The 12,361-nt window shown below is 32.5% G+C and overlaps 1 protein-coding gene across 1 annotated transcript; it reads left to right on the top strand.

The window, feature by feature from the left end:
- The first annotated feature begins 512 nt into the window (after positions 1-512).
- Positions 513-11,434, top strand: LUM (lumican). Its single transcript, XM_084525034.1, has 3 exons — positions 513-651; positions 3,779-4,675; positions 10,375-11,434. The coding sequence occupies exons 2-3, from the start codon at positions 3,799-3,801 to the stop codon at positions 10,527-10,529; spliced, it is 1,032 nt and encodes a 343-aa protein (XP_084381160.1). The 5' UTR covers positions 513-651; positions 3,779-3,798; the 3' UTR covers positions 10,530-11,434.
- The last annotated feature ends 927 nt before the right edge of the window (positions 11,435-12,361 follow it).

Raw genomic sequence — 12,361 nt, 5'->3', positions numbered from 1 at the left:
TGTAATTTAAAGATAATTTTTACATCTTTTAATCTAGTCCTTAAGCTAAAAGTTGTATTAAGGATGTTTTATTGTACACATATTACAAAAATAAAACAAAATAAAATAAAAACAAAGGAATGAGTCACTTGGCTAAAGAAATACAGCAGCACAGAGGTCTTAGAGCTATTTGTTAACTCATGTCTAGCAGCATAAAATAAGTTGGGAAACAAAAGTCTGTTTAAAATTTGTTTTATAAAGGAAAATATTTTCCTTCAAAAAAAAAAAAAAAATCTTTGTATAAGGCTGTGGCTAGTGGTCTAAACTTTTTCAGATTTCTGAACACTTATCATTCTCTCATCCCACAGGAAGAGCAGATGGGTTGTCCTTGTACAAAATATGGTATCCACCTGCACTTCATTAGAGAGCTGCATTTTTGTACATGCCACACCACAAGATCACCATGATGACATAGCAGCTTCAGAGAACAGCGTGACTAGGGCTTTTTTTTTTTTTTTTTTTTTTTTTTTTTTTTTTTTTTTTTCTCCTCCTGTAACACAGAGGATCTGGCAGACTTTTACCTCCTGACACTGTTTACAGCATATATTGGTCGATACAGTCCCTTATTGCATCTGCTCTGGGAATTAACGAAAGCAGCTTCAAGGCAGTAAGGTAAGTGTTTCTGCATGTTTTAACTGTAATGTTCAGCTATTTAAATGTAGTTGTAATATGAATGTGAAAACATGTCAGGATAAGTTTGCCAATTTGTAAATTGAACACAAATCAACAGTTGTTTAGTACATTTACTTTTTTAGTTTCCCTAAAACGACCTCACATGTTTTGTGCATAAATCTTGCTCGCATTTCAAGTCTGTTTTGTTTTACTTCAAAAGAAGAATTGATGTACAGTACAAATATATTTTTAAAGACTATTCATTCCTTACTTATTCATTCATAGTCTATTAGTAATAGCTCCATAGCACTCCGTTTGTTAAATCATTTTGCTTCATTTCACAAAAAGACAAGGCATCCAGACAGTGAAATATTTAATCAAGTAAACAACAAGAGGAAAATCATAGATACTTTGAATAATTTAGTTAATTTTAAGACATATTTGAAATATCCTATTGAAGCTTATTAATGATAACTCTTATGCAAATTGTGTAAAACATTATGCTGCAGAATTAAGGTATATTAATTATAGCGGGATCATAAATTCATATTTATTTTATTTCACAACAACTTTAGAAATAAGGCAGTATAGGTTCCAAAATAATTTAAATAGTTTGTCTACTCTACTGTAGTAAGCATTTTTCCAAATTTGTGGATTTGTCATTTAGTATGTTTTGGCATGTCGCCTGAGCAACTTCATAAATGTTTTCACAGGTATTTTATAACATAACTGAGTAGAACAAACACAAGCAATCCATTCAAGAATGCTTATATTTATAAGATAAACATCTAAGAACATATTCTGATGTTATCTTTTGAATTCATATAGTTCAGTGTAACAACCAAGTATGTGTACATGATCTATTTACATCTTACATTTCTGACAGAGAAACATTTAGAACCATGAATTAAAATAAATAAATAAATAAAATAAATTAACTACACTAAATATTTACTTTACTGTGCTATTTTATGTCAGACACATACACTTATGGCTTTGCAATAAGGAATTGGCATCTAATTTTAATTTTTTTGATAAAATCATTCAAAAAAAAAAAATTGCTGTCTAACTCCAAATTACTTCCAGGGTTTTGTGAAGCAGTTAAACATTGTATACTCTTTAAAATAACTATGTCAGCCTATATAATGACTATATATAATACTATGTCAGCCTCAGTAATAAATCAAGAATTATGAGTATAATTTATAAATACAGGAGCAATAGAATTTGAATTTAAAATAGGAAGTTTACCCTACTTTATCAGTAAGACTATAAAATAATGAGGACGTATATAAATGTCATTGTAAAGCCAAAGAACGTAGTCCAAGAAGTTCTCTACAGTATTTTATATTTTGAGAACAGAAGCAGTTAGTCTCCTGTCCTTAATGTTTAGTACCTAAATATGACCAGATTTTGAGGTGAATTTTGTCAATGTAACTTTTCTTTCAGAGGAGCTGTACTTACTTATACCAGCAGGGGACTGAAGATCAAGTTTTCATGTTCCCATGCAGTAATAAAGAACAAAGAAAATTACACTGACAATTCACATTTGATTGATTCTCTATGCAATACTTTGTAATTAGGTAAATGTGATGAAACCAACACCATGGAAAAAGATATGCAATACTCCTATTCATCCAGAAGACTTAATATCCAGCTTAATATCCAGCAGAGGGGCTTTTGGGATGGTTGACTAAATTTAAAAAAAATAAATAAATCCTTTTTCTGCACCAGATCAATAGGCCCTGCTTAGAGTTACTTTAGTTGAGCGATTATGTGGATTTTATCAAGTTAATAAAAGCAAGCCAATTTATTAAAGACTTTCTAGCAATGACCCTGCATTTCAACTTTAGGTATTCTGTGTTACATGAAACAGTGCCAATAGCAAGGCTGACTTTTCTGGAAGACTGCCTAGATCTGAGATCAATGCATAGTGGTCAGTTTAAAGGCTGTACGTGCTGTCTCAAATTACTTGAGAGCATGATTTTTCTAAGGATTTTCTTAATTGTCTCACTCTTTAAACAGTAGTTGAGTACACTTTCACCAGTGAAAATCAAAATTAGTTCACTGACTTTACAACACAGAATCCATGTAGGTAGTAAGAAATATTATCAAGATATTAATCTATGAAGATTGTGATATAATAATAAATTAATATCTTATGAAGTATGCCTTTAAAATGTAAGGTGAGATCACGTATATTGTATCACAATAAAACATACCCAAAGACACTAAAATATCCTTTAGCTATATGTGATCTAGAAGGCCAACTATGCAAAGCAAGTACTTTATTAATTGATTTATTTAGAATGGTAACGCAATGTAATTATCACATTCATTGTTATATATCGACTTTGCAAGGACACTTGCACTATCTGAAGTGCAGTCATTTCATAGACCCCTGTTAGACAGAGAGATTATACTCATGCACCATATGTAGTACTATATGTAGTACTGGTTGACAGGTCCAGGAGAACATGCACTATGTTTCCATGAGTTTGTTTATCTGAATATGAAACTTGGTGGAACTTCCTACCTTTCTTTAGAGGAAATGGGAGAATAAAATATTTCAAGCTACTGGAATTTAACAACAAATTATATAGTAGACCATCCCTCTCAGTTTGTAACTTTCCTGACCTTTTTGAACTTAATTGAAAACATCATGTTATTTAAAAATGAGGAATTCTAACATATTAGTAATAGCAATGAAAGCTTGATAGAATTTACATGGAAAAACTATCTCTGAACATGGCCTTCAGCAAAATTGGAAACTCTTCTGTGCCAAGTTTAGAAAACTTGGACATTATCATCCTTATTGTAACTTGATGAATGGCTGCAGTATGACTTTAAAAATGTGTTATTTGCAACAGCAGAATAACCTGCAGTTTCACACTACAAAGCAGTTTATAACAAAACAGGGACTGTAAATTTGTAATAGCAACTGTGCATTACTAACAAAGGAATATATTTTTATTATTTAATAGCTTTATATGGGAAGCCTGAATTGATTAGCTTTGAATCATAGTCTTTGTGTGCTAAAATTTCAAAATATTGATTAAAAAACAAACAAACAAACAAACAAACAAAAAACAGAATTGTAACTTTTTTATCCCCCTTCACTATACAGGGACAAGACACATTGAAAAGATGACTTTAAACTCACTGCACATTTTTCTGGTATTGATTAGTGGCATTTTTTGCCAGTATGACTATGGTCCTGCAGATGATTATGGTTATGATCCTTTTGGGCCATCCTCAGCAGTCTGTGCCCCAGAATGTAATTGTCCTTTAAGCTACCCTACTGCAATGTATTGTGACAATCTTAAACTGAAAACCATTCCAATTGTACCAAGTGGAATAAAATACCTTTATCTTCGAAACAATATGATTGAGGGCATTGAAGAAAATACATTTGATAATGTAACAGACCTACAATGGCTTATCCTAGATCACAACCATTTGGAAAATTCAAAAATTAAGGGAAGAGTCTTCTCTAAACTAAAGCATCTGAAGAAACTTCACATTAATTACAACAATTTGACTGAAGCTGTTGGACCACTCCCAAAAACTCTGGATGACCTGCAATTAAGTCACAACAAGATCACAAAAGTTAATCCCGGTGCACTTGAGGGGCTGGCAAATCTGACTGTCATTCACCTCCAGAACAACCAGCTGAAAGCAGATTCTATTTCTGGGGCATTTAAAGGCCTGAATTCTCTTTTGTATCTTGACTTAAGCTTCAATCGACTCACAAAGCTACCAACAGGACTGCCTCACTCCTTGCTTATGCTGTATTTTGACAATAACCAGATCTCCAACATTCCTGATGAGTATTTCCAAGGTTTTAAAACCCTGCAATATTTACGTTTATCCCACAATAAATTAACAGATTCTGGAATACCAGGCAACGTCTTCAATATCACATCACTGGTTGAGTTGGATCTCTCCTTCAATCAGCTGAAGAGCATTCCAACTGTCAGTGAGAATCTTGAAAACTTCTACCTCCAAGTCAACAAAATTAACAGTGAGTTAAATTTGCATATTTTCATTTCTGTTTACCACTATCTAGACACTAATGGTTGATGCAAGTATCTGGAAGTGTAGTTCAACCAGTTTAAATAAATGGTACTGGCTATCATTTTTCTTACTGTTGCTTGCATTGATATTAAAAGACAGACATTTAGCTATGCAAATTAATCTTAAAGATACAATATTCTATTTTCATACATATATGGTTATTATTTGCCAAATACTCATCTCAGGTACACTGAAGCACCTCTATCAAAGTCAATGGAGTGCACATATACAATTTAGAAAATAAACAAACAAACAAAACTCTGGGAAAAATTTAATCAGTGTGGAGGATAGTCATAATTAGTAAGTCAAAAAAAAAAAAAAAGCTGAGAATCAAACTACAGTATGTGCAACCTTTCAGAAGAGTGTCAGTGAAAGTGCTGGAGGAGAGGAGAGAACAAGAGTACAATAAATACTAGTATAAACACTTGCGATACTAGGCACAAGGCATAATGAAAAAGACAATGAAACAGCTTATATATATACATACATACATGCATATATATATATTATTTTTTTTTTTCTCCCATTTCCTGCCCTTCCACCTAGCAGATCCTGATCCTGTTGCTTTCTGTTTTTAATTCTCATTTTCCACATCATATCATCAGGTGTCAAGTTTGTCTCCATTCAAGCATGATTTTAAAACAGTTCCTTCTAAAATCAATAACAGCCACACCTTGTACGAGATCATGGAGATTTCTACTGAGACAGAGCTTTTAGAAGGTTGTCCTAATCCTAGGATGGGAAGGAGATACTATAAAGCTGAGCCAACCCCACCTTCATGTTAGAAGCTCTCCAGCTGGATCTCTGTCAGCCTCTCATGTAGAGGTAGTAAGGTCAAATACAGCATTTCTGCTGGAAGACTTACATCATCCTGCTAGCTAGCATAAACTATAAACCATAAAATCCTCATCTTCTTATCTGTATCCATCAGGGGTCTAGGATACCAGTTAGCTAAGAAACATTTTTTTCCTTACTCAATACAGACTTAGCCTTTGCAGCAAAATATTTTAATGGAGATCTTACCAGGGAGAAGGCAAGACCTTTTGTTTGTTATTTACTGTTTCACATGTTCCCCAATATTATGATTTTTTTTTTTTTCCCTATATCTCATTTTCTTTCATTTCCTTGTTTTGAAGAGGGAAAAAAAAAAATGAATTAATGCTTCCCACATGAGGTACTACATACAGCAACCTGTAGAACTCTGTCAGATACTCTTTCCTAAAAAAGCTGTTGATATTTAATTTATCCTAAGATAAATGAGGCAATTTTAACTGATTAGAATGGCTTTTCTGAGCCTTCTGCAAGATACCCAGGTACCAACTTCGTTTTCCATTCATGTTTCCAAGGACTTCTAAACAACTGTGACAGCAATATACTTTTCAATGAAAGCTGTATTTCCAAAATGCTAGTCAGCAGGAGAGGGTGACAGTGTAAGGAGTAGGACAGGCTACTGCTGCACTTTCATTGCTACCATATGGACTAATGCAAGAGAGCTCTGATTTACTCTTTTGCCTGAAAAAGAAATGTAGTAGATTTTCATAATAGATTTCCTTGACTATCTAATTTCACAGAAACGATACTGTGTTCCCTAATATGCTAATAATCAACGTGGGACAAGCAATAATCATTTCTTTTTAAGGAGATACTATTTATGTGCTATGTTTTGCTCAGCTTTTCAGTTTAAGTGTAATGATGTAATGAAGTGTAATGTTATGTGCTAGTTGGATCTCCAAGCGAACATAAGACCAGTGTCTTTGCTCTCTTCATACCTCAAACCCAGAATGGATAAGATTGAATCTTCTTTTTTAGTATGTCTTTTTAAATAATTTCAGGGTGGAGTTTCCTGATTAATGACAACATTGGTTTACTCCCATGCCTTAGGATTGCATTGGGATTAAATACATATTTGTAATATTTATTATTATACATGTAGATTGCTCAAGGCAAAAATACGCTTTGTAGTTATAGAAATCAATGAGGATCAGTGAAGAGGGTCCACAGATGGACTTCTCCATATTTCACTTATGAAGGATTAAGGAAACAGTGGCTTCCACATAAATTCCTAGCAAGAAGATATCATATGAATAGAGTATTACAAGGGGAAACTTGAAAATGTTCAAAGGGACAGTCAGGAGACAAAATATTCTGCTGGATCAGTAGCTGTACCATAATTTTAATTACTCTAAACACAGTTAGTTGTAGAGATACTTCGTGGTATTTTATCTGAAATACTTTAGCAATCCCAAAATTTTTTTTTTTTTTTTTTTTATAGTGGCTTGTACAGTAATGACTCAGATACAGTTACTATGGGACCACAGACCAGCAAAGGTGACTAGGACTGCTGATCCCATTAATCTTTGCTGTATTGCACACCTGAACAAAAAATCTTAACACTATTAATCTTCCTCAGCTTAAGGCTGCTTGTAGTCCTGATGTGCAAGGGATATACTCTTGCCTAGCATATAGTCAAAATAAATTCTGTCTAAAAATCTTAAATATTTCTATGGTCCTATTTTTCTCTATGGGTATACGAGAGCAGAGGGCAAAACCTTCTCCTGACTTTTTTATATTTTTTTCTCTCTCTAGATATTTCTTATTTAAATATTGTTAAAACAACAGAATTTCTTCTGGAAACAGACACATTTAGTGAGAAAATAACTGTTCAGGTGAAAATCCAATTTTTACCCAATCCTTGTAACTATCTCTTTGTCTGACTCATGCAGAAATTCTGAGTAGGGAAAATATGAATATCATACTAATAGCAGAATTTAATGTTCTTTACCTCTAAACCTTAATACTATTTATTCAGAAAGATATTTGAACAGGAACATCTGAAACATGAATCACTTCAATAAAGGAGGAAGTAAACTAGTAATGTCTTATCTGCTTCAGCTTCACAGATTGCAGTTTCCATACAGAACATATAGAACACATTGGGTGCACTTCCAAGAAACACTTATTTAATTTTCTGCTAATATAGATACAATTAGAAAACAGATATTTTTAATATGCTTCTTACAAATGACAATTATATGAACTGCATAATAAATTAATTCCCAAATACATGCACTTTACACCAAGAAATGGAACCAAATATCACTGAAGTCCATGACAGAGTTCCTTTGACTTCTGTGAAGACTAAATCTGAATCTACTTGCAAAGTTGTCTCAATCTCATAAACAATCTTCACAGCTGGGTATTTTGGTAACATTAATAAACTTGCTTACGTGCACAACATTTACATATGAACTTGTGCTCAAAAGTAACAATATGGTAAACAAAGTAAATTTTGAAAACTTATATATATATATGGTCTTCAATAAAATTATACTTACTGTGTCATTTTATTTTCCATTAAAGACTAGAAAATGAAAAACCTATATATTAAAATTCATGTTTTTTTACCACTTTACAAATTTTACCCAAACAATCTCCAGAGACCTTGGCCTAGATAATAAATGGTTGAGGCTGTAGGCCAAGCAAACTTGTTTTCATACAACAAAATCCATACAGATCCAATCCTGTAACTTTTTCTTAGATTGCGTGACCCTATCTCATGAGAATCATCAGTTCACTTCAGTGGGTACATTAACTGGTAAAGTATTAGAATTGGTCTACAAGTTTAATATTGTACAATATTCCAATTTGGACTGCCCGATACTTGTTCCATTAAGGATGCCTTTTTTATTTCACCCTTTCAGAACAAGATTGTAAAATATTCAAAAATCAAGGATTTTTGTTTTTGTTGTTTTTGTTTAGTCTAAAAAATCTTGGTGATCAAGATCTAACACTTGAAATACATTTCCTCAATCTCCACATAATATTCCTTACTTTGTGAAAGATATGCAAATATTTACCCTTTCTTTGACATCATCTCCCTGTCTGTAACAAATTAACTACACTGTCATTCTTTAAAGATCTGCCTTTAGAGATGGGTGTACACTTACACCTAGTTTACACAATAAATATTTCATCAATTATAGAAGATTATTGTAATGTCAGTTCTGGAAAAATCCAATTGAGGTTAAAGTAGAGATATGAAAGATATCCACTTCCTCTTCCATTATTACTACAACTGAATGTAGGTCATCTTGTTTTCTTAAATGAGATAAATAGTCATGCAGAAAGGATATATTGTGGTATTTTCAAAAACCCATGAATGACCTATGACCTGTAGTCAAAAGCGTTTTTGATTTTGAGAATCCTACCTTGATTTCTCAGAAATTATGAGAGCTGATCCTCTGTGCCACAAAAGCATTTAATAACGTTTAATCACTGACAAAAAACTTAAGAAGATCAAGTCTCTCAGATTGGTTCTTGAGTGGTGACAGTGTCTGAATCAAAGGGAACTGGGAGAAGAATGAAAAACTATCTTTGCAGAGTTACACAATGGACACTGTGTACAGTGGACATTAGGTTAATCAGGAGATTCTCTCCTGAGGACAAATCTTTTCTGAATGACTGAGGTATACAATTCATGCATATGAATTTATGTATACCGAGCACAGAATTTCTGTTTCATGCATTTTTTTTCTGCTTACAGTTAATACTGCTCATAACATACAATTTCCACTCAAAGCCTGCCATATTTCAGTTGGATGGAAGCTATACATAGCATAATATGTGAACTGCAATAAATATAAATATTTTTACTTTTTTTTTTACTTTTTTTTTTTTTTTTTTTTTTTTACTTTTATATTTACCTTGCAGTCCTGCTTTTCTGGAAAGGTTCAGTTATACAATTTAAATGTCCCCAGCCCAAATTTCATTTTAAAACTAGTAAATCAAAATGAAACATTCCAAAAACAATATTTTACAAACATACTCAGGGGACTGCCTCTTCATACGAATAAGATTATATTATGTACAACTTTTCCAGAAACGTATCCCTTCTTTCCTTCTCTTTCTTTCTTTTTCTTTCTTTCTTTCTTTCTTTCTTTCTTCTTCTTTCTTTCTTTCTTTCTTTCTTTCTTTCTTTCTTTCTTTCTTTCTTTCTTTCTTTCTTTCTTCTTTCTTTCTCTTCCATCCTTCCTTCCTTCCTTCCTTCCTTCCTTCCTTCCTTCCTTCCTTCCTTCCTTCCTTCCTTCCTTCCTTCCTTCCTTCCTTCTTCCTTTCTTTCTTTCTTCTTTCTTCCTTTCTCTTTCTTCCTTTCTTTCTTTCTTTCTTTCTTTCTTTCTTTCTTTCCTTTCTCTTTCTTTCTTTCTTTCTTTCTTTCTTCTTCTTTTCTTTCTTTCTTTCTTTCTTTCTTTCTTTTTCTTTTCTTTCTTTCTTTCTTTCTTTCTTTCTTTCTTTCTTTTCTTTCTTTCTTTCTTAAATGCCAAATAGAGCCTCTAAATAAAATCTGAAGACTTAAAAATTAAATAGATGCTGCAAGCACACAGCACTTGTAATACCCAATCTTTAAATTCTGAACTTCTCGATTAATGTGAAGAAGCTCTCTGACAAAACCCCCTGAAGTCCCAGTAAGCTCAAGTAGAATGGTATCAGCAGAGACACACAAAATATTGAAATAAAATAAAATAAAATAAAAATAAAAAATAGAACTCACAATTTCTAAGTTAAAAAGAAAAGGCAGAAAAATAATATTTTTATCTCATTTGTCTTAATTATTTGTGCTTTCTCTTACTTGTGTCCCCTTTGTTTCAGAGTTCCCACTGAGCAGTTTCTGTAAGGTTGTTGGACCATTGACCTATTCCAAGATCACACATTTGCGCCTGGATGGAAACAATCTCACTCGGGCTGACCTGCCACAGGAGATGTACAACTGCCTTCGGGTGGCTGCCGAGATCTCACTGGAGTGAGATGCCTCAGAAACTTAGATTCCCTTCTAGGTGGTCATTATTACATGAATTACATCCAGATAGCTCTTTAAAATTAAAATATGCCTTAAAAAATATCAGTCTGCATATTAACCATTCTCTTTGTTAATATTTAGCATGCAACACTAAGACAACAGTAAAGAAATGTGTGCATACTTTTACAAATGCTTGTATTTAGGAAGCACAAGACTGACCAGATGTGGTGTAAAATATGCATTCATCTGGTTAGTTAAATTGAAGGAAAACATTTGGCCTCATAGAAATCTACATCCATGCATGCAGTATGTGCCGTGTGGTATCAGACATAACTACATAGTCAGATGGGTTTCATCAGAGCGTTGAGCAGTATGGGCTAGCCTGTGTAAATAGAAGATTCTCCTGCAAGCAATCCAGCATTCTTAATTATTCATGCCTTGCTCATATTACCAATCTCAAGGGAAAACAAATGATTTAACAATATAAAAACAGTTTAAAATATATGAAAATATCTTTCAGAGACCATTACAATATACTATTAATGGAATATGTAAAAGATAACAGGATGAATATTTTTTCAGGTTAAAAATTTTTTATTTTATTTTATTATTTTTTTTTTGTCATGTTTCATCTAAGTTTTCATGGCAAGATTTTAATCTATTGCTGGTAAAATTCTTATTTCAAAATAAGTCATATATACAAGTATTTTTATTCAATTACTTGCATGCTAATATTATCCAAAATTGTAGAAAATAAAACATAGCAAATAGTATTTCTGTGTCCATATCATTGTCAACTGTGTTTCAGTCTTTTATAAATTGAAAAAAAAAAAAAAAAGGTTAAAGTATGATAATCTAAGCTATTCTATTTTGCAAAATTTATTGTAAGATTAAATAAACTGTTTTCTCTACTTTCAAGTTTCAATATGTTTGTAAAGATATAGTTTAACACTGTACTTGTGTTGGTCATTAAGTCAATGTCTTATGGAGTTTGCAGTATGGGAGTCACAGAACCATGCAATAGTGTGAATTAATTCATCAACATTGTCAAAAGAACAATAAAATCTTTCAGAAACTGCAGAAAATAAGTAAAAGGTAAACATAGCTATTCACAATAAACAGTAATATATTCTACCTGGGAATGAATAGTCCAAATATTGTCAGCATTCTGGAACACACGTTAAAATAAATGCAGATGAGAATTATAAATAGGTTGTTTGCAAACACAGATAATCCCAGAGGTACTCCTTCCCCTCCAACTATTAGGCTATTAAGCACTCAAACAGAAACTTACAGTTTCCATAGCAAAAAGAGAAAATATCACCTATGGAAAAAATGCAATCAAATAAAATAAAGAAAATAACACAAAAAATCTCAAACAAGACACCTTAGTCAGCACCTTACCGGTTGCAAGTGTTCAGAATCAATATGTAATCCCAAGGAACCCTAAAATTAATAAAAAAAATGAGGTGCAGGAGACATTTCCCTACTTATTTTTGTCATTTGGAATTCATAAGTGTTATTACTTTTATGTGCACATACAGGAAGGATTGAAAATAACCTTTGCTACAAGTAAGCTAGAATTTCCATAAAAGTCTAAAGCTGAATGAAGAATTAAATCTAAATCTGTGAGTTTTGTAAAACATAAGAATGGGGATCATTATGGAACAGAACCTAGGAATTGTAAAATGAGAAGAGAACGGAGTGCCAAAAAAATATTAAAGAATTAACAAGTAGAGAAAGTTATGAGAAAATTATTCAACCACTTCCATAGATTTTTTAACCCAGATGTCTTTTTCACAGAAAACACTGAACACTAGGACTTCTGCAGCACAAACC

The sequence above is a fragment of the Aythya ferina genome, assembly GCF_964211825.1.
Source record: "Aythya ferina genome assembly, chromosome: 1".
In the NCBI taxonomy this organism is placed as follows: Eukaryota; Metazoa; Chordata; class Aves; order Anseriformes; family Anatidae; genus Aythya; species Aythya ferina.
This window is presented reverse-complemented; position numbering and strand designations above follow the sequence as displayed.

Bases quoted from the DNA above. Each gene is read 5' to 3' on its own strand.
- LUM (XM_084525034.1), top strand. From the start codon at position 3,799: ATGACTTTAAACTCACTGCACATTTTTCTGGTATTGATTAGTGGCATT. The intron at 4,676-10,374 runs GTGAGTTAAATT...CCTTTGTTTCAG, and splicing joins CCAAGTCAACAAAATTAACA to AGTTCCCACTGAGCAGTTTC.